Below are 23,652 nucleotides of genomic sequence, written 5' to 3'. Positions count from 1 at the left end.
ATGTTTTTGTGCTATGTGGCTGTTTTCGTAACTGGATACAGACACATCCAGTCTGTTTAAAGGGCCTTTGTATCTAAAACATCATACACATCCGGTGGTGCCTTTTAATACCTATTAGACCACTCAAGCTCATATAGTTTCCCTATTTTTTTCTGCATACTCTTAATGAAAGTCATTTTTCAGACATTACAAGCGCCATGATTTGCAGTTAACCCATGCAAACAGGAGAAATAGTGGGCAAACTGTTGTGACATTCATTGTATATAATGAAATCTTAATATGGTGCATATTTAAGTGAAAGGTTAGCAACATAAAGGGCAAATGGATTGCCTGGCAATGAATTTTAAGCAGCTATTGATTTTACACTACAAGCTACCTCTTCCCTGAATGATAATTTTGAAATGGCACACTGCTTATCTTAAAGCTGATCTAACAGGACACAAGAAATACACAAAATATTAAGGCAAATGCAGACAGATAAGCAACAATCTTTAAGATGTGCAATACATAATAAGTGCTGATGTGCTCACCAGAATGAAACTAACTGAAATCCAACTAATGGGAAATACATTTGTCTCAAAAAGTTTGCACAAACAAAATAATAAAGCCGTGACATATATGTATAGTATACTTTATATAATTTATCTTACAACCAGTTTGATATTTAGAAATCTCGGGTAGTTGGGAAATGGATTACAAAGAATTTTATAGTGATGTACGCAGTATCCAAATGTCCCAGGAAATCAATAATGGCCTGCCATCTTTTAAATAAAATAACGTCTGATTTAAAATAATCCGTACATGATTTAGTGCCCTGCATAAACTGATTGATTTGTTAGGAAAGGCAGGAAGTCAGGTTTTCCACCTCATGATGTACCTTAGTGGTTGGAAATAAATGTGCAGTTAAGTGTATATGAGCTGCAGCAAGACACTTACACATGGACTTGACCCTGCACATTTCTGCAGTGCTGTTATTTTCCTCCTCTCTCTTATCTTTCTTTCCTGCACTTCCTGGAGTTTATGGCTTTGTGTTCTTACCAGGTTAACTTCAATAGTTCAGTTCTAAAATATTATAATATTGTTTAATATTTTAAATCTTTCATTTCTGAGGTTTTACCTTTAAGTGCATGAACTTTTTAACCCCTAACCTACATGACATTTTTTTTAATATTCACCTGACTCCTGTGAAAAGTATCATGGGGTTTGAGATGGACAGTACATAAAACTGAGTGGATGCACTTAAAGTGAAAGATGATATAAAGCTGTTGGAAATCAATCTTTACTGTCTGACTTCAATTTGCAAAATTACCAGAAAATATGCTACCTTTATGTAATCTATACATTAACATTAACCCCTAACTCACATGACAGGGTTTATATATATATATATATATATATATATATATATATATATATATATATATATATATATGAAAGCTTTATATGCAATTAACTGCACATATTTCTTACAAAAAAATATTTCACAAGACAAAAAGTTACAGCCACTTTGGATGTGCACATAAAAAGACCAAACATCCTTCCTCACAGATGGAGTCGGCTGAACAGTGATTCATATTGGCGTGCATTCTTGGTAAATATGACAAAAATTACCAAAAATAACGTGCGAATTAAAAGGGTTTTTTTAAGCATTTGAGGGGTTTTTTTTTAATTAAAAAAAAATTTGTTTTAGTATTTGCACGAAAATGAAAGCAAAAGTTAAAAAAAAACATTACCCCAATCTTGATCGCCATAGGTGAAGTGAGCTTTGCATTAATGTTGGCAAAAAGGGATTTAAAAACTATTTGTTTTAAACATACGCTTTTCTTTACAACTTATGATCCAGCATAAACGTATTTACTTTGGGCAATGAAATCATTTAACAGACGTGAAACGTGCGAGCAGTGGCCGGAGCCCAGTTATCTGCTCTTCAAAGGCTCCCACTGTCCCCTAGCTCCTCCCTCTCTGTACCGTGTGACAACAACAACTCATCCACAGAGCGGAGCTGCACTTTTCAGCTCATTTTCCTCCTGTCATTCCTCCTCCTATCTTTGATCATTGTCCCGCCGCTCGCCCCCCTCCCCAAAAGAAAAAACCCTCACTCAGCACGCCTTTTTTTCGGTAGCTCTTTTTACTTTCCAACTTATCTGAGGAGCTAAACTCTCGTGGATTCTTTCATTTAGGGGTATCTCGGCAGGCTGGGTTTTCTACTTTGAACTTCGGCTACTCTCTTCCCCTCTTGTAGGTGACCATGGCCGTACCGGCTGCTCTGATCCCACCAAACCCTCTGGTCCCACCGCCTCCAATCTCGACTCCTTCCGCGACGACGTCCCCGCCGTCGACAACTTCATCACCATCTCCATCCCTGGCCCCCCCATCGGGACCCGGACAGAACCTGTTCAGATCAGAGCTCCTCGCAACCAGCAGCCCGGGCATCCCGACCCCAACCGCGGCTCTCCCCCCGGGCAAACCCGTGTACTCGACTCCGTCGCCTGTTGAAAACATACCGCAAAACAACGAGTGCAAGATGGTCGAGTTGCGCGGTGCCAAAGTCGCCTCTTTCACCGTGGACGGCTGCGAGCTCATCTGCCTTCCTCAGGCTTTCGACCTGTTCCTGAAGCACCTGGTCGGCGGACTGCATACGGTCTACACCAAGCTGAAGCGGCTCGAGATCACGCCGGTGGTGTGCAATGTGGAGCAGGTCCGCATCCTCAGAGGGCTCGGCGCCATCCAGCCCGGCGTGAACCGCTGTAAACTCATCTCCAGAAAAGACTTCGAGACCCTGTACAACGACTGCACCAATGCGAGGTTAGTGGCGAGCTCTGTTGTGGATTTTCCTTTTTCTTTTTGGGGGGTTTAAATGTCCGCACACACGGCCGTGCGTAAAGGCGCAGGAGCTAGAAAGGGGGAGACATTTTGCCTTTGCAAAACAAGCGGTCAGAGTCGTACGATTGTCTTAGCCGAATTTAATAATTGATTCCTACACGGAGTGTGTGAAAATGCGCGCGTGTGTGTGTCAAACTCCATCCCAAACACCGAGGCTGGTGTGTTTGGGCAGGAAGAGACCGGCGCACTTCACCAGTGGTAAAGAGAGAGGGGAAAAGTTAAGTGAAAGTTTTTTAACACGTGCAAGGCAAAGCTGTGCCGTGATGGATAGCCTGTCTCCCTCTGAACAAATGAATCGATAATGTAGGCTACACCCTGGTTGAGTTTCACAGTGCTGTTGAATAAACTTTCGCTATACAGCTGCCACCACAAAGATACAACTACAAATAAGAGCCTTTTCTTTTTTTTTAAAACTCCAATTTCTGTTTAATTTTAGACAGCTTTTAGCTCAATTTTATTTTTTTAATGACTGAAATAAAACTAGGCTATGCCTCATTATTTGTCCTTGCCACAGGGGGTAGCATGATTTCAATTAGAACTTGAGTTTTCAGACAGTAAACAAGAAGGAACCAGAGTATTAAAAAAAAAATAAAAGGGCCAGCTTTTTTCTTGTATGATTTTTTTTCACCCCCCTTTAGTATTGATGACATTTCTCAGGGAGGTTACAGTGCACTAATGGAGGAGCTTTCTTTTCTTTTTGCACACTGTAAGTGCTAAGGATAATTCATGAGAGCACTCAGTTATCTGTCTTAATTAAACATACTTGATTTCACTAAATCAAATGAGGCAAAGGACTACGAGTGTTTAAATAAATACATTAAACCATTTTGACCCATTCAGTTATTTTTGGAGTTTTTTTAAAAAAATATCTTAAAATCAGTGTGATTTAAAGCGAAGATCAATATTTGATTAAAAGCCTTTAAAAAAATATTATTGTCCTGTTGCTCCTAGCTTTGATGTATCGCTCAGTCTCACAGGATGGTTCAGCCTGGTCAAATTTACCATCTTACCTGTCAGTATGATTGATTCCATATTGATCTCCTGGCTCTAGAAATGAGCTGGAAATGCAAATATGATGGAAAGGCTCACATCAGTTGGGGAGGGGAGGAGGGGTAGCAATAAACACTTTTGAGTCTCAGTTTTTAAAGCATGCATCTTCTTTTTTTCCCCTATTTTTTGTCCCCTCCAGAAAAAACCCCAACCGTGTGAGGTCGAACTTAATTCAGAGTTTCGGATGCAGCGTGCAAATATTCACACAGACGCGTACACACAAGTTGCTGCGCAAGCATGTTTTTTCTTCTTCTTCTTCTTCTTCTTTATTGCCAGTTTGTGTCATTAAGAAATCCACGAGTGTTAACATTTAGTATATTTGAAGCCTCAAAGTGTTGCTGTAACTAAAAAGGTACATGTGGGCAAAAAAACAGCAGAAAAACAAACAAACGAAAGAAAAAAAAAAAAATCAAATAGCACGCACCACACAGGGAGGAAGTCTGAGAGTGATGTTATTACAGTGACGAGGCTGCTTGTCGTGCACTTCAGATGTTTAAATTTATGTTACAGCATTGTGTTGCAGTCTATGCTATCAGTAAACACCCCCCTTGTATTCTCCCGTATAAATATGCTGCAGTCTTATGTTTCCATCCCACTTGCAGTCGTCTCAAAAATCTCACCTGTGCACTTTGGCGCTTAAGCTTCATTTACATAAAGCGTCAAGAGAGCAGAGCCCCCCCCCCAAAACACACACACACACACACACACTCCAGACACGCACACACACTCCGCAGAGAGAAGCATACAGTGCGGTGATCCTCCTCTCAAGCCTGGCGTGGGGCTTCAGGTGACAAAGTACGTGGTTGAACTCTCCGGGTTGTCAATGGGGGGATGGCCAGCGATGGGGTTAAAGGATAATGCAGTGCCTCGCGTCGCTTTAATGACGCTAAAGTGCTGGGCTATTACAGGCACATGGACAGGACTGTAATTGTCTCTGAAAGCAGCCAGGTTCTCCCTGTGCTGGGCTGAAATCAATCACTCAGACCCGGCCTGCCTGCCTGCCTGCCCCATTTGGAGAATTACATCATGGAAGAGCGAGGCATCCGCTGGATAAAAGGCTTCTGTTACTTAGAAAGAGTTTGATTTTATTTGCGGGGATGTGTGCTTTGCTCTCCTTGTCGTTGAATAGCTAGTGACAAAATGATCGGCCCGAGTCACGGGGACGCGGGTTGCCCCGTAGGTGAGAACAGGTCCCCTCTCCGAAGTATTTGCTCTCGTTTTATTTCTTTATTTGCTGTTTGTGCTCTCTCCAGATAAAAAGACGAGTTCACCGGTTAACCCACTCAGGTTACACAACAACAGCCCGCTGCCCGAGATAGTTTAGCTTTTCATCTCTCCCCATTACCACGATGTCACTACTCTTTTTATACAGTGGCAGAGTGATAACAATGAAGTGAATAATACTCCTATACAATGGGCCCCTACTTTTTCACATGCTGTTTTTCCCCCCCTCCCACAGTCTATTGTGCTAAAACAACACTCGTCTCATTTTGTACACAGTGTGAATGTGAATAGCATCACAGAGCACCACTGCATCCCGCTGTTTTAGTTTTGATGTGGACACAAACAAGCTCCAACCAAATTGTTCCCCACCATGCTTACTTTAGCACAACTCAAAAAAAAAATAAAAATAAAAGCAGAGCTGTTCACAAAGGCCGTGTTGGATTTCCCCCCCCCTTTTCCTGTGTTTTATAAAAAGATTTAAATAATTAGAATTCATTTTCATTTAAAGTTCTTAGTTTTACAGTGAGTGTTTAAACTGTGTCTGCTTACCCTGTAGTGATTATTGCTCATCTTTAAAGACACTCGGCATATAGCGATTCTCGGCCCCTTCATTTTCTTAAGGACTCTCGTGCCAGATTAGCCATGTTCGCTCTTGCGCTCTTGCTCCCATACTGATGCAGGTTCTGCCATCTCATTCCCCCCCCCACACACACCCCCACCTCCTAACCCACCCCAACATTATGACTCTGGCCTCTCCAGGAGCCCTCTGTTTCAGCTACTTGTTTTCCTTTTCATTTTCCCCGCGGTGGGATGAAAAAGGTTCTTATTGCTGTGTGACACTTGAACTCTCTGAAAGGTTATTATAACACGGAGGGTGGGGCGGGAGCGGGACTTTGGGGGGGGGGGGGGGGGGGGTGTTGATATCGCATATCTCTCATTGGTGTGCTTTGTGGAGGCAAGGCTATCCGATGCTGGGGCGCAAGAAATACAGCAGTTAATTGACAATCATTGTCTACCTCTGAAGGTTAACCACACGCCCCAGACGATGTCCCACCGCTGGGAATGCGATGGCTTTTTCACTTACATGCTCCCCTTAAATAGATTTTTACCTGCCTTGTTTCAGTCGAGCAGATCCTCCTCCGAAGTGTCGCGAGTGACAGGTCACGGCGAAAGCCCCTTTTTCCTTTAACAAATGCGTCTAATTGATACTGATATGACAGCGAGTGCTACGAGAGCTATCACCTCTCTTGTTCCTATTTCAAGAGTGTTTATGCCTAAACACACATATTTGCAAATGACGGTAATTGTTTTGTTTAGCGCTCAGTGTGAGCTGCCACTGAGGGTGCCAGCTTGTCTCTCTCCCGCCTCTCTTCTGCTGAGCTCTCTTATAATATATTTGTTTTCTACAAGGCACGGATGTGTTTACAGGTACTCAGGGGAGATTTCTGGATTCCATTCAAATCATTCCCAGTCAGAGTGGGTGCCGAGATACCCGTCACCCAGCAACCACATCCAAGAGGGAGCCTGGGCGATAATAACTTCAAAAACAGAGTGACAGATGCCTGATTAGAGAGAGAGAGTGAGAGAAAGAGAGGGAGAGGAAGAGAAAGAGAGAGAGATAGAGAGAGATAATGGTATACAAAGCTGTTTAAAATACAAATCTATTGAACTGCTTTCTTGAAAGCCAAATTGGCCCTCATATTGTGCTTTGCTACTTTATTGAAGTAAAAAAAAAAGAAAGAAGAAGAAGCATTTAAGGTTCTTTCTCGTTCTTTCTCTGCTTTTTTTTTTGCATTTTAATCCTTCAGTGGGGCTCTGCTAAATTTGATTAGGTACAGTACATGTGCTCAAGTCAACTGTGCAGTTGGCAGATGGTGGCAAGGTGTTTTGTTTTTTTTCTTTTCCCGCAAAACAAATAGTCTCCTTGAAAATCAGAATTGCTTTATTGACTTGACATTCACTCAGTTGGAACAAGAGCAAATTAAAACATTTTTTTTTTTGTTTTTTTGGGGAGAAGGGGGTCCACGGAGAAGCTCAGTTAACAAAAAAGTTACATTACATCAAGTCCTCACTGCTTTCTGGGATCGTATTTCTATAGCTTTAAATGAAGTGGGAGGCAAGATTGTTGAAACCACAGATTTCACTTGTTAGAGAGGCTTTGTTTGACACTGTCTAATGTCATTTGTGGATTTAGAGGCTATTTGCATGGCAAAGAGGCCTGTATTGTTAATTTGCCTGTTGGACGCATTAGTTGTCCATGCTCCTGCCTTATTTGCATGCCTTTACTGGAACAGCAACAGCAGTTTGAATTACCAATTAATTCCTTTGCGAAACGAAGTGGCTTAAAATCTCAACGCCGACGTCCGTCAGGTCTTTCTGCATTGATCAGCGCGTGAAAATGATTTATTTGCTACGTTCCTCAACCATAGACATGCATTAGCTTAGATCCCCCCCCCCCTAGACTTAAGCTGTTTAAAATCTCTCCATCTATCCACGAGTAATCTTGCACATTAAGCTCGGTTTGATTTTTTCCTGATGATTTCTTTCACCTGTGAGTGATTGTCTGACACGCCAGCAATAGATTTTGGGTCATGCTCATTTCCATTCTCCTCCGTCCTCGGTCACAGCTCCCCAGCTCGTCTTTACTTACGAGCTCTTTCGCATTACAGCGCATTTAGGGAGCACAGCGGAAGTCACAGACGCTCGTACCAGGATGTTAAATGCTACTGACAGAAGTTAGAGGGAGCAGATGAGATTTCCTGATTGGAGGAGGAATGCAGGGCCGTGCCTGGCTCTGTCTAATATGGTCACATAGAGAAATTGATTTTCCTCAGAAATTAATTAATTTTTCATATAGCCCAAAGCTGGAGTTTAAAAAAGAGTGCACACTTGCTGGTTTCCTATTTTCCCTTTTTTTTTAAAGAATTATTGCCTAATCATATTAATACTTTTGCCCCAAGGATGAAAAGATAATTGTACAAATGCATTTGGAAATATGTATCACTGAGTATTTATGATTAAATTATGCAAATAACTCCGCTCTCATCCTTCGTGGGCCCAGATTGTCTAATTAGGATTGATATGGCGAATAGATGTTGGGGAATCTGAATACAAGCATGTCCAAAGAGCAGAAAATTGAAAATGACAAGGCTGGAATCCTTAAAAAGTCTGTTGGTTTTTTTTTCTTCTTCCCCCCTCCTCTCTGTCTAATTCAGCGTAGCTGTATCAGGAGTTAATTTTCCCCGGCTTCATTTCTCGTCTGAGCTGACAGGAAAAGGAATCCATCAGGGAAGCAATCTCAGATGGGATTCCACAAATTTCCTCTCCTTGTTTTTTTCTCCCCCTCTTCATTTTCGTGGAGGCTATCGGGGATGAATCTTCTCCTGAGTAAACATGCAGATGTTATTCCTCCAGTGTCAATGTTTTTGGAGCTCTTTTGCTCAATGCAGTACTCCTCCTTAATAATTGGAGGATATTAAGAGAAGAAAGTCCTCCAACAAAAAGCCCTTTGTACTTTTTTTTTTTTTTTGGAATTTCAAGTAATGCTCATCATATTATACAGCAGTTTTTTTCATTACAGTGGGAGTAAGGGCTAAGAATCTGCACAAGCCGTCTTTTGTCCGGCATAGAGCAATTTAAATTAAATTTTCTTTTTTTCGTCTCTTTTGTTTTTTCACGTTTGATCTAGAATTGTGAGGAGCTGGTCAACTAATCATAAATGAATTTCATAACAAAGTTAAATTTCTCAAATTCATGTCTAAATATGTTCAACATCTCTTTAAAAAAATAGGCACACAAAAGAATTGTGCCTCTAAAAAAAAAATCCTAGCAGGAATGCTTAACCGCAGACAGACAGCCACTCTGCAATGACTCTGCTATGAGCCAACAGTTACATGTAATTTAACAACAGCCGTGTTCCTTGCTGGGCTCAGCGGTACATCACAGAGAAGAAACCGGGGAGGAAATGACATCGCTTTCCACTCTTTTTCTTCATCTGAAGCTAACAACAGAAGAACAGCAAAGCACAGGAACGGCTCCAGTGCCTCCAACAGTATCTATTAAAGGGCTGATTGTTATCTAATCTTTACCTGGCGCTAGCTGGAAAAGCCCTGAAGCTAATGACACTTGAGACTAGCAGCACATTCTACGGTGGTTCAAAGCATCTGCTCAGTCAATACCTTGCGATTAAAAAAAAAAACAAAAAAAAAACATCCCCACAGCTATTTGTGTGAATTTGAATTCACTTAGACACCAGAAACACTTTATGCAGTCAATTTGTTGCATTGAATTATAGCGAACAGTGTGCATAAAATAAGCTCCCTGTTGAGCCAGCAGGCTAGATGCTAAGCTTCTCTCATGGCTCTGGTTTTTGGAGTTTCAGAAACTCTTGGGGATCAGAGTCTGCAAAGAGGGAATGAAGAGTTGTGTTATTTTTACATTTTTAAAAACACTTTTGTCTCACTTGCTGCGATTATTTGCGAGACTACCTTAATATATTAATAGGTCATATCTAGACGAGACATCTAACAACAGAGATTGATGTGAGGCGCTGCTCGACAGATTGCTCCAGATCTGTCTTTCAAAAGATGAGAGAGAAAGAAGAAAAAAATCACCATAAGCTCGCTAATAAATCTGCCCAATCAAAAAGTGGTTGTTTTTTTTCTATTTACTTAGGGTACCTCTATTCTCAGTTTCAGTTCTCGCCAGTTCAAAGTGAACCGTGCACAGCTCAGTGTGCTGTGAAACAATGAGGTCTGCAACTCTGGCTTTTATCCACAGAGAGAGCCACACCCAGAGCTGCTTCCTGACGCACACCTGTAGAGGTTATGAACGGGGGTATCAATATCTCCAGGTCAACACATTTTCATCTAACACTGACATCTCTCTCTGCCTCGCGCCCCCTCACTCTCTGCCTCTGTGTCTCTCCCCTGTAAGCCTAGTGAGAATATCGGTGGGAGTCTTTATTGGTTGCGGCGCTTGGGTTTCTCTCCTCGCAGACTCAAATGTCACCGTCTCCCTGATGTTTCTTTAAAATCGCCTGTGCCACCACTTGCTGTGGCGCCTGGCTATTATTACCCGCCTCTTAAAGAGTGACAGTCGGGTCCTAAGAGACGTGACACAAACCTCTGTGGATGGAGCTGTAGTGCTGCGTCAAGCCAATGCTCCCGGCCAATCAGATAGCAGGAAACAGAACCACTGTACACCTGGTAATGCTTGTGAGTTTAGTTTAATACTTCATAATAAAAGATTTTTAAAAAAAAGCAAGTTGTTCATCGTTATTGGAAACAAATACAGCTTGCACGTGATTGTGATAACTTCGACCGTCTGAAGCTGTCAAACTCTGCCCGTACGTGTGCTAATCCCTTGAAAGTGATGCGCTGCAACAGTCGCTTGTGTACGTTGCGAGTAATTCCACAGTAGTGCAGAAAATACAGTGAGACACGTTCTCTATGGAAACAAACATGGTTATGATAATAAAGCGGCCCTTGGCTGAAATGGTCTGTCCACATATATTAACCCTGTGTGTCTTTCACATTAGGAGCGTGTGAGCGTGTTCGCCTGCGCGCGAGTGCGTGCTGGGCGCTCCGTTAGAGAGTGTATGTGTATGCGTGTGTGTGTGTGAGAGAGAAGGAGAGTTAGAGTGTGAACGTGAGAGACAGAGGGAGAGAGAGAGAGAGAGAGACACCCTCGCACAACTTCACATATGAATGGTCTTGTGTGAAAAGGAGGATGAATTGAGTCAAGCTGACATAGCATGCCAATAAGCTTTGTCTCATTTCCAATGCTGTATTCATTTGTGCCACAGAGAGATTTATTGCATGATTGACAATTATGAGAGGGTGACCTAGTTCTTTGTGACGGAACAAAAATGGTTTTCATCAGTTGCCTTTGCTGTCTTTTGCATTGTGTGTGTGTGTGTGTGTGTGTGTGTGTATGCGATGCTTCTTGGTAAAGAATAGGGATAGCCTCCGTGCACTCAGATACTTTCTCCACCCCCCACCCCCCCCCCCCCCCCCCAACTATTGAAACTCATGCATTTTTCTAGTAATGGCTTCATATATTTTGCATAGAATCACATCATCCACTATGTCTGTCCCACAGCAGAAAAAAAATGAATTTCCTACCCCATTAAGCAATGTGAGCTGTCCAAATGGATCACGTTAAAGTGACATTTTTACGAATGCTCTTCAATCTCTAACTTTTTTGGGGTGAAAATGAAAAAAGAAAAGGAAGTAAAATTGTTGTAGCTGTGCTTCAACCTCCCTGGGCTGTGTTGTTTTTTTGTTACTTGATCACCCAAATCACAAATATACTCGTCCTCTTTTTTTCTTTTTTACTGTTGCGACTGTCAGTAAAAGGCCTTTATTTGTGCCACACGTTTACCGATTCCTTCCCTCCTTTATGGTTGATTCTACCTGTCTATTAGTTGTGTGTTTGTCTGTGTGTGTAGCTGCGTGCGAGTGTGTGTGTGCCCAGTCAAGCTTAGATTACTACGACTGTGAGGAGGAAGTCTCTGCTCCTCCTGGGACTCCTGCTTGACTGGCCCCACAAATGATACAAGCCAGGGTTTAGATGGGAGTTAATATCCTGCAAAATTGTCCTGCACAGCCTCGGCAGAATGTGGATGATTAAATGACACAAGCATATCAAAAACATTTTTCTCAGACTAGTGGCTGTTAAGTGTCGCGCCGGTGCGGCCCGTCTCCCAAGGTTACCATTAAAAAGAAAGGAATATTCAGAGGGAAGTGGATGTCATTGAGCTTGTGCGTGTGTGTTTGCGCGTGTGCACCGAGCGGTTGCGTGCATCCTTTAGATGTTTCGTGTAATGCCCTGTTTGAGTGGTAATAATATCTCAATAGGATTTCAGGGTCTCATTGAGAGGTTTGGTAGAAGGTTGAGAGGACATATGCTAATTGTGCCTGAGAAGACTCGTCGCTCTCAGAAACATATCCCACTAGAGTTTTCCTTGTACACTGCACGCCAGACTTCCCCTAGTGACAAAAAAAAAAGAGGCTTGAGGCTCCAAAGCGATCCATTTTATCCTTTCTTTTTCAAAGGATGCAATGCTTTGTTTTAACCTCCGCAGGAAAGGAGATGAAAGGCAGCGTAATAAATCCGAAAGGTCTTTCTGTAGTTATCAAATGGCCTTTCACTCCTGACCTTTAAGATGCCACAGTAGGAACTGGAGACAATGCTAGAAATACAGATCGGATTTCAAAGATCAAACACCTCTTTGTATAGTTTTACTTGCGCGGAGAAGAAAGAACAACCTTTTGCAGCACATCATTTGAACTTGGGGAGGGGGGCGAAAAAAATAAAAACAAGAAAATATTTGGGGAAAAGAATGAACAGCCTTGTCAGCACCTGCACAGATCAAACACTTAAGAAGTTTAAGTAGCGCAGCGCTGAATTGAGTTTTGAGGCATTTCTTTACTTTTTTCTTTCTTTATCAGATGCATTTTGTCACAGAAATGGGCTTTGGATGACGAGATTTAGAATCACTCGAGGCTAATCTCTTGAGTGGGTCCGGATCTGTGAGTGTATAAACACGTATTTACAATACTCTTTGACGTGTAATGCTTTTTCCACAGCATAGCCATTTTTTTTCCCTAGCAATAAACATTAATGACTAATATTATCTGAACCGATGCCTTCCTACAACAATTGTAGAGGCCAAATCAAAAGGCAAGCTTTTAATGCATATTTTTTCCAGAGTTGTACTTACTGAACTCGAAACTTTAAGCGCATACGCAATAATATAATCATCTGCCATTATCACGGACGCGCTACGGCGTTGTGGACATGTGATGCTGGAGGTTTGGGATCAGGTTATTTGAAATGACAAGCTGCTGCACTGCAGTGACAAGCCAACAATATCCACCAGCCCATTTTTTTTAAAATAACAACTATAGATGGGCTGACTACAGAGACTGCTAATCATGCTCTTAGATGTACGGCGTTATCAGGATTCGTGATGGCACCCAGCATTCCTGTCATTCTCGACATTCTGCGTAGGGGCACTCACAGTCTGAGCGCAGAGTGTCAGTGCCTGCGGACCCCAGAGGGCTCTGTGTGAGCGTCCCAGCCGAGACCCCGCTGGGCCGGGCCTGTTGACAGTTCTTTGGCACTGTTGTCTCAGCAGGAAGACATCAGTTGGAGCAACAGAGAGGCTGTGGATGAAGGCTGTCTGGTCAGCAGAGAGAATGGAGTTGGAGAAGATTAGGCTTCACCCACGGTCATTGTGTTCCCATAGCAGGCCCGAGCCCGACGGCCCCGGTATTGTTAAAGGGAAAGGTCAGGTCCAACGACCAGGCTAAGCCTATTAAGCAACCCGCTCGCCTTCTTCCTGGAAACCTGACTGTGCTTTCTCTTAACTACTGAGCAGGGGGAAAAAATCAGCTTTGAACAGCTGAGGTCGGCCATATCCTGATGTGAACTGGAGACCGCTGCTAATTGAAAAGAATATTACGGTACACTGTTATGGAGACATTGCAATCAGGCTTCTAACACCAGGCAGCAATTTCATACTGGATGTTTCATTTTCTTTTTTTCAAAGTGCCACTAATTGTCTCACAGAGTCCTCCAGTTGGTATGCTGCGAGGCACACGTGTTAGTCGGCTGGAGGTTTGCTGACAGATCCTACCAGTGTCGAACAAATCCTCACATTTATATCCTCTCAGTACTAAATGCTTATGTACTGCATTCATAAGGTCGTCTGAGCCCTAACACACTCCCATAAGTCTCCTTTAGCTGTAGTGATGGCTGGTGTCAGGGATGTCTGCTGAATGAAAGGAAACACGGGCAGATAGCGTTTGATCCGTGATGGAGATGAGTCCACATAGGAGAAGAGCTGGTGATTAATAATGGTGCATCTGGGTAAAAAGGATGTCATCCCCTGGACGTCTAATGAAAGCTCTTGAACATATCTGGGAGAGGCGATATGTTGACAGTGGATGATGCAAATGAGGCTAAATGTGAGAGGAAACCTGAAATGAATCACCCCGCCGTCTCGGTGTCGTTTGTGTGTGCGTGCACGCGCCCCGACTAGCAGCCAGCCGTTTACGTCGTACAAAGCTCGGTTTGACACTCTCCCTCCTTTGTCTCAAACTGCTAACTGTATTTAATTTCACATCTTATCGGGCCGGGCTTTGTCTGTCTGTGAGTCTCTGCACAGTGGAGGCGACCCCCAGAGATAAACTCTGTCAGGCTCTGGGGTGATTTATTAAATTCTGATTTCTGTGAAGGACTTTAATGTCGAGGGGGTGGGAAGAGCGAGGAGGGTGGTGGATGGGGGTGGGTGAGTGGGAGTGGGGGAGAAAATATGTCGCAGGTGTCTCTGCCAGCTCCGGGCACTGTTCTCTCTCCATTACCAGCATTGTTAGGTATAGAGGGGCCGGAGAAAAGAGAGAAGTAGGAATCTATGCTGAATTTCCTGTCTTTGTTGTGGCACTGGGCTTGTTTTTCCCCTCTGTTCCAGGCCTGAACAGCAGTATCAAATCTTACATGTTTGGACTGGAGATGGCAAACACCGTGTGGAACGTGGGTCAGATTCTCCGAGGGCTCGACCCAGCTCCGTTTAACAGTTAGAGTTACACACTGATCTTCCCTTGGACACTTCAAATGGGGCTCTCACCAGCTATACAAATCTATTAGGGTAAATCCTCTGCCCCCGTCGGTCTCCTTATCTCCTCATATATTCGAATAAAGCCCGATGTCAAGACTTGTGCCACATTTTTTTGACGAGTTCAGCAGATTTTATGGACAGCTCTCACGGCCTATCTGGACCCAGAGCTTGGAAATTATAATATTTTCTTCTTAAGCACACTTCACAGGTCAAATGTGACTGTGCTCATGCTCAATGTGTTAATTTTAATATCATTTTATTCATCTCGAATGCATCAGCTCCTCCCTCTTGAAGCCTATTTTACATTTCTCTTTCACATCACCTTAATCTAAATTGATGCGTTATCATACATGGATCTCAGAGGAGGGGTTCAAATAATGGCTGTCAGTGGGGCATGGTGAACTGTTTTTGAACATAATTTGGTCCTCTACATTATGGAACATGCTTTCAAGCGAAGTCACAAAGGTGCTTTTCACATGACCCTTCCTTTGTGAGAATTGTTTTTAAACAGAGCTCTAAAAGTGATGTGTTTCTTCCTCTGATATCTCTGAAGCAGTCTGATCAAAAGGTAATATCGGTGAGGGTGCTGCTGGTTCTCGTCGTCGTCTTCTTTCTTTTTTTTGTCTGCGTGACACCTCGGTTCTCAAAAGTGATGGCTGCATGGTAAAGAGTTGTGGATTCTATATATTTATTTATTGCTCGTATTGAAGAAGTTAATAGAAGAATGTGGGCTGTGATGCGTGAAGGGCTGCATGGGACAGGACTTCTCGTCTTAGATGCAGAACTATAGAAAGCCCGGCTGAACACATATATCAAGCCGCACAGACGTGCGGCTGCACAACTACCCACACATACCATCGCTTTATATCAAATAGTTTACCCCCTCTCTTTCTTTCTCTTCCCATTTTTCTTTTCAAACCGGGACATCTCCCATTCTCAGGGTAGCTATTAAATCAAAACTAGAAGATGAGTTTGCAAAAGCCAGAAACTCAATTCTCAGTTCTACTTGTGCTTCTGCAAAACTAAACCATCAGACCACAGCAGCCCCTTCCTTCTTGAAAAAAACCCCATCTTTGTAAGATGAGTTTAAATACACTTTTTCCTCTCACAGAAGCAGAGTTTGTTTGACCTAGTGTGCAAACCCTGGTTAGCAGGTTTGATTGAGCGGTGCCGGGGATCTTAGGGCCGACTCCTCTGATACCTACATCTCCTTGTCTCCATTGTTCTCTGCGAGTCAGCATCTTTTGTCTTTGCCACTGATTTGTCTTTTGATCTGTGCGAGTGATTTATCTGCATGGAATCGTTTTTCTCTCTGTTCCCCCTCAGGAAATTTGGAATGAGGCTGGCCTAACCTTGCCAGGGCCAAACAAAGCCCGAGAGCTGATCTCATGTATTTTGATGCTGTTTGTGAAAACGACACACACACACACACACACACACACACACACACACACACACACACACACACACACACACACACACACACACATGCCGACACAGTGCTCAGACTTTGAGAGGGGTGAAAAAAAAAGAGGGAAGAGTGAAAAAAAACCCGCCCCAATGGTGTCCGTTGTTTTGTGTTATTCTCCAACAGATGTAAGTACCTTCAGCACAATTTCCATTTGGAAGTGACATGTTTTTCAAACTCGAAATGATTAAATGGTAGTAAGTGGATTTAAGTGGACACTTCTCATGCAGGCTACTAGACAGCTTTTATACAGAGACCCTCTGGGAGCGCAAACTCCTGCTCGCTGAGGCTGAGATCACCAGGTAGGGCTAAAAAAACGAGCCCCCACTTCAGCCACCCGATGTCTTCCAACTGCAACAGTTTTCCCCTCTGTTTGCCTGGTTAAGAAACGCCAGAGGTTGAGGTGGGGTTTGGGGGTGTGTGTTTGTGGGGGGGGGGGGGGGGGATTGGAGTTGACAACCCTGAGGGGGTTTGAGCTGTTTTCCTTGTGTGCTTCTTTTTTCTTTTTTTTTTCCACCCGCCCTCATGTGCAGCTGTTATAGCCTTCTCCCTCCTCCTACCAGCTGCCAGTGAGAGAGAAAGAGAGAGAGAGCGAAAGAGAGACCAGGAGAAAGACAGGGAGAGAGAGTGAGAGGGTATGGTGGTGGTGGTGGTGGGAGTAAACATAACCACTCAACACCTGCTGCCCGGTGAAGAGAAAAGGTGTGTGCAGAAGAGAAGGGGGGGGGGATAGAGATAGGTGGTTAGGGAGAGGCGACATGAGTACAAAAGCAGAGAATGTGTTAATGTGGGAGTGAGGATTGTGAAAAAACAAAGATTAGAGGAGAGGCAGGTGGTGTTGGTGGTGGTGGGGGGTGTATATGCAGGTAGGCTACAGTATCACAGTCTAAACATTTTCTAAGTGCTCCCTTATGCGTGAAATACGGTTATCTTTAGCGGTTATCTTGGAAAGAACGAAAAAGAAAGAGAGAGAAATATATAAATAGATATCTTTGTTCCAGAGGCATTGCTCCAGATGTTTACGTGCTTTGATCAGCACTGTTTGTGTGAGGCCGACGGTCCGAGCCCCGTTTTCTCCGAGATCTCACAGAGAGGGGAAACTTTTTTTCCTCCGCAGCCCTTAATTGCTTTTCCATCGCCGCCCCGTCACCGGCGTGAACGCTTCCACGTCCGGGACGGCGGTCGGAGAGCACGTAACGGCGTGGAGAGCGCGGGGTTTGTTGCGAGCGTGTTTACACAGTTAATGTTTCGGAGATAGCTTTCTTCTCTGCGACGGTTTACCTGTAAATTTAACAAATACTATCGGGGAGAGGGGGGAGAGGGCATATCGCTCGGGCGCCGGAGATAACGATCAGCGGCAAAAGTTTGTGCATGCAAAGGTATTTGATTTCTGTCCAGAAAATGCAAATACAGTTAAAACAAATGAAATAAGCAATCTGTTTAATCAGCCATTTTTTTTTCTCAGTATCAGACAAGTGCACAGTCCCCCCCCCCAACCTTCCCATCCCTCACACCCCCCTTGCCCCGTTTCTTTTGGGACCGAATTGTCAATTGGCTGACATTATCTAAACAAGAAATATTAAAACTAATTAAAGAAATGTCTCTGGAAAATCTTGATAAGGCTGAGGTTATTTTTTTCCCCCTCTCTCTCTCTCAGTCTGTGACTGCTGCTCTGTGCTCTGTTAGGAGACTTGCCACAGGCTTGTCTGCGCAGAGGAAGTTATGAAACTCCTACTGCCATATCATTTGCACAAGGAAGTTTCAGCCTGTTCCTCTGGCTCTGTTGACTGGAGTCCATAAAACAGCTTTATTAAAAATGACACCATTCCACTCTGTATTTGCTCAGTGGCTGCTCATCTAGATTAGGTCACATGTTGCTGTGTAGTGTGGACAACAATAGGCAGAGTTTATGACAGATAGCAGCTGTCTGGGCCGACTACGCTGCGATAACATATTGCATACTGTACATCTCTAAATCTGCTGGCCTCTCGTCGAGATAATCTGCTTCTGTTTTCAACAGAAAACTGTCTCGACCACAATTCAAAAGCAAGTCAGCACTGTTCCAATTTCCTGTAACCAACTGCACAGTGATAGTAAATCATGAAGCCGAAGTGACACGGCAAATGCTGTACCAACTCGGCAGCGTTTGAGGCTACTTCTGAAGAATTGATGTAACACCCTTACTTTGGATTGCACAAGTTGAATGCTCGAGTTTGAGAGTGAGGAAACACATCGAGGTTTCTCAACCAAAGCATAGTTTCATCTTGATAAAAAGCCCCAAAAATCTGCACGGTCGAGAAAGCCTTAAGTGCCTGCGACATACGTGCCTGCTCGCAGCACACAGTGACGCTTGCGTGCCCGTGGATGTATATCACAACAGCACAGAGGGAACGCAGAAAGGGAGGGGCGGGCATTCGGAATTATGTTATATCTGCCTCCTGTTTAGCTTTTTCCCAGAGCCCCAGGCAACTGGAAGGCATCAAGGACACCTGGGTGCAACTTTATTAAAGTATGAAATGAGAGGTCAGTGACGCGACGGTCCCACACATGACATCCTGCTGCTGGCCCTTTCTTCCCTGCCTCCTCCCCTCAGCCCAGGGCTCTGATGACTCTGCTATGAAAGTCTGTTTCATTAATCCCCCTGAGGGACCCCTCAACTGCTCTTTCTGCCGCTGATACAAATTTAATTCCTGATAGGTCTGTTAGATGGAAGCCACGTCTATCAAGGCTTTTAATTAATGTGGCACTACTCTCTGTGTATCGCAGTGTTTATCTGAAATTCATGACCAGGGCGAGGACGGACGGGATTGTTCAAAGATGGCTTGTTTTCCCTTTTTGGTTGAAATGTGAATTTTAATTAGACACGGTTGTTACTCTAAGGGGTTGTAAAAGGAGGCTCTGTGCTTGTTACAAGGAGGCATGTGTGCGCATTGTGTGCGTGCGTGCGGCTATGTGTGAGTGAGTGTGGTGTAGCTGCGTGCTTTATGTATTCACTTACTGTCGCACCTTTCCAGCATGTTTATTTTTCTTTATTAATGCTCAAGTATTTTGAAGGAAAACAATGTTTTGAATAGGTTCTCAGGAAACTACCTACGAAAGTGCAGTCGACTAAATTCTTTGGGCTTCACTGTAAATCCACAGCCTGACAATGGGCTGGCCTGACAACTGTTTGTATTGGCAGGCTATTTCCAGCCTAATAGCCGTACAGTATCATTGTCAGCCTCTTATCATGGCAGCCGCAGCCCTTTCTGACACGCCGACACCTCAATGGTATGTGCGCGCGTGCACGTGTGCGTTAGTATGTACTTGTTTGTTTACGGACAGTGCATATCTGTTCCCCCCCCGTCCAAAATGGGTTTGTCTAAGAAAAAGCAGCGAGGCCCGATAAGTTTTTTTAACCCCCCACACCTCCTGCCTCATGCTTAGCAGGCTTGCCCCTCTCTGTGGAAAAACAAAAACAAACAAAAAAAGAGTCCAGCTCTGTCCTCGTTCTCTAAAAGCATGGGCAGAGATGAGGATTTTGATGGGAGATTATCATTTCTGCTCGTGTTATTACCATTTTCTGTTCCTCCCGAGCCTCTTTCGTGTTAAGGCTAATTTGTATGGTGTCCTTAATGGTTGTGTTTGGGTTAGATCCGACTACCACAAAGCCTTTAATTGTGAGGTTTAACATTTTGCAATTAAAATCTCCCCCGTTATTGCTCTGAGGAACGAATGAGCCCTCTTTGATGTGCTTTAATCAGCCGAGATGTATTGTAGTTTAAGAAGCATAAAGATGGCAGATACATTTCTGATTTTAAATTGACACACTCTTCCACCTTTGAAGATGATAGTTGTGTCTTTTTTTCTTCTTCTTCCTTCTTTTTCTTCTTGCTGGCATAAAGCAGAGAAAGCTCAGTCCCTTGAACCCCACTCTCAGATTCTGGGGCACAGATCTTTATCTGCCGTTCTAAAGTGGCCAAACAGGATTAGGAAGAGGAGCGCCTCTGTTTCACCAGGACCAAGGAAGCGTACACGATTCACAATTCACCAGAGCCTGACTAAAGATCTTAGATGCACACTGTGACTGTATCAGCTGTTGTTTTCTCACCTGTTAGAGGAGCTTTCAGGCATTCCCTGCAAGACATGCAGATGCGATCAAAAGAGCACACTCCAGGAGAAAATTTTCCTCTAGATGTTTTCACTTTCTTTCTATTTTTTCTTTTTTTACTGCTAATTTTCTGTTGCACGTTATAGCAAAAGCTGGAGAATGTAGATTATGGTAGCTCTCTCCTGAGGTATCCTTGTTTTGCTGTATTGTTGTTGAACAAAAAAGCTCATTAGGATGGGGGGGCACACAAAAAAAAAATTCTTATTCGGGAGGGGCGGGTGGTGGTGGGGAAGAGGTGACAGTTGGATGAAGGCTGATTGGGAGCATCTGGAGGCTGTTTTTCAGAGGATGTAGCCCTGAGTGAGCAACCCTGGCATTTAAGTACGACTCGCTCCTAGAAACTAAAAATCTCCCAGCAAGCAAATTAACGGGAGCAGGGATTTGGTAATAATGGAGGTTCTCGGCTTTTGTTTCACCGTGACAGATGGACAGTGTGTGCTCAAATTGAATTCGGCTTTAATTGCATTGTGGCGTTTATAATTTATCTGCTCCACAGATTTTGTTTACAGGTTTATGGGGTCTTGAAATGCATGTTTGCTCTCTTTTTCTCCTCTCTTCCACTTTCCCCCCTCGTCCCGTGTGCGTGTGCGAGCCCGTGCGCGTGTCCCCGCCTGTGTGTACGTGTCGGCCAGATCCTTTTTCATCCTCCACTACAGCGGGATAAAGGACACTGTAATTCTCTGAGAGTGTGGTGTTCATTACCGTAGCAGTTTGCCCTCCAGGGTGAATGTGTTCAATAAGTGAGATTGTCTTTTTTCCAATATACACTTAAACGGTATAAGATTGCAAATGTAAGCTCTGTAGTGGCCGTCTGCTCCAGTGCTCAGTGTTCAGATTATTTGGATCACTTGGATAGGTGAGCATATTATAATTGTTCACACGGACACCGGAACATACATGTTAGCGGGAAAGAGGGTCACACAGGTGCATATATGTGTATATATCTATATATATATATGTTGAAGTGCATCCGTGTCCAGGTGGGATAAGTGGCTGTTTCTGTCCCTTCTATGCAAATACAGAGACACATTTGTAATTTCTCAGAGACACACCAGCGCTGCAGCTACACATAATATATCAAGTCCGACACGCTAACCTAGACGAGCCCTGGACGTGAATATAAAGCCGCTGCTTTGTCTCATTAATTTGTGCAATCTTTTAGCTTTCTTTCTTTCTGTAGACCTCCTGCAGCGTCCTGCAGTGGCGATAAAGATTATATGCTTGTCTCCTGCTCCATCTAGCTCTTCTCTCCTCTCCTTATCCTAGCCTCTGCCACCCTCTAATTGATGCACCCCTGCCAATTTACACTTCAGCCCTGGCTCTGACCCCTATTAACTACCTGGCCTCACTCTCCCAGGAAAAGCACAGTGTTCAGGGAGAATCCTCCTCCCCCAATCAACTCCTCTTAAAGACTGGCGCTAAACACATTTTCATAACCAGCCGGAGAGAGCGCGAGTGAGGGCTCGGTGCTCTCTCGACAACTTTTATCTGGATGAGTGAAAAGGATAAGCCCGAGCTGTGCCGTTTGAAACGGGCTCTCGTCCCCGCGACACAGCATTTTATCACCGCCAAGCCTCACGGCCATTTGACAGAGGTTATTTATTTATTTATTTTTTCCCTCCTGTCCCACTGTCCTAGTAACACCGCACCAGCAACTTGTCGCCGTCTTTTTTTCCAGTTGTCCTAGATCGGGAGTATTTTGAGGAATGTCCGCTCTGCTCCCTGTACCTGTCCCAGAAGTCGGCCCGTCTGGCTTGTGGGAAAGACAGAGGAAGTGCTCTGTGCGCTTCAGCAGCAATCCAGCTGCATCTCTCTCCCTCTCTCTCTATCAGCTCAAGCTTATTTATGGCGGACTTTGCCTGGCTTTCCTGTTCCAGGTTTCACTCGACCTGGTGTTATGTCATCGTGAATATCTATCTATCAAGAGTCCAGACTCTGTGCTGATTAAAGGGCCACAGATGATTGTGTGTGTGTGTGCTTGTGTGGGTGGGAACGTCTGATTTTTCCATGCTTATATTTAGATAATATGGCCATTTCAAGCAGAGGTATATTTGGAGAGGTGTACGCTGTGATGTGGACACCTATGAGGGGTTAGTCACGTAGTTATGGTTGGGGTTTTTTTTTTGCTGCAGACATGGTATGTGTACAGGGTAATGAAGTAGGGAATCATTCTGTGTTCTCGATTAACAGTAATCACAAAGCAACTGAAGCGTGAAAAATGAATTTGTTTTTTCCAATGCAAAACAGTTTCAGAACATACAGAGCAAACTTATTAATTATACACTGCTGTGGAGCTAGCACGGTATTAGCACACAGCCTCGTTGTAGGGTATAGCACATTTCTTCCCACGAAAGTTGAAGCGTTTTCTCTCCCCCCACCCTGCACAAGCTTCACTGAGTAGGATTGTGGCTGTTTAGCCACTTTTCTCTGGGCAAATTGTTTTTGTGACCCATGGAATGTTAGAGGAAATGCTTCTTTCTCATTGGCGGTCCCCCGGGTGGGGAGGCCATGGCCCCTGTCATCGGCCCTGCTGCACGCACTCACACACAGACGCACACACGCAAACACAGGCTCACTCTTTGCTGGAGGAAAGCAATCTGCCACAAAGCAGGGACCTCCAGGCCTTTTTATAGCACCAGTACTTCCACGCCAGACTCCCAGACGTGACATCACAACAAGCAGAGATAATTTCCAGTGGCATCATCATAATCGCACGAAACACTTGGAAAGACGGCGGCATTCTTTCGCTTGATTTCCCGCCGTATATTTACTCGCCGTCTCCCTTTCTTTTGTGTTTTCATTTCATTTTATGTACAGACTTATCATTAATTAAACCTCTCTTGGTGGAAATAAACAGACTCCAGACAGTGTTATTTTTTTTTCCGAGATCCCTGAAAGAGAAGTTAAAAAGTAATCATGAACAGTCCCAATTCAAAAAGGATTTCCCTAGAACGCGCAGTGAAATATGCTCCTCAGATCAATTAAGTGTTTACAGCCTGTAAGAATCAGCAGCACAATAGAGAAGCTGTCTCTTCTGGACCCTGGAGGCTACCGTAGCAATGTTTCATTAAGTGCACTCACTCCTGTGGCCCCCTATAAACACACATTAATTAAGGCACACAGAAACACAGTCTCTGAGCTTGCACTATGGTAATGATGATATGACCCCAAAAGGAGAGGTGCACCAGGGGTCAGGGAATAAAAGCAGGGAGCGTTTAATGCCAGAGCTTGGCTGATGTGCAGAAACACGGT

General features: G+C 43.9%; 1 protein-coding gene across 1 annotated transcript in view; it reads left to right on the top strand.

Annotated features, from left to right (window-relative positions):
• Positions 1-1,695: 1,695 nt before the first annotated feature.
• Positions 1,696-23,652, top strand: part of dachd (dachshund d) — a 93,745-nt gene continuing 71,788 nt past the window's right edge. Inside the window, exon 1 of the mRNA XM_085384686.1 lies at positions 1,696-2,805. Coding sequence (XP_085240812.1) covers positions 2,249-2,805 — 557 coding nt within the window. The 5' untranslated portion in view covers positions 1,696-2,248. The remainder of the gene's footprint in view (positions 2,806-23,652) is intronic.

This window comes from Rhamphochromis longiceps, linkage group LG16 (genome assembly GCF_057381845.1).
Source record: "Rhamphochromis longiceps isolate RC_006_pf linkage group LG16, R_longiceps_female_GT1.1, whole genome shotgun sequence".
NCBI classification, from domain to species: Eukaryota; Metazoa; Chordata; class Actinopteri; order Cichliformes; family Cichlidae; genus Rhamphochromis; species Rhamphochromis longiceps.
This window is presented reverse-complemented; position numbering and strand designations above follow the sequence as displayed.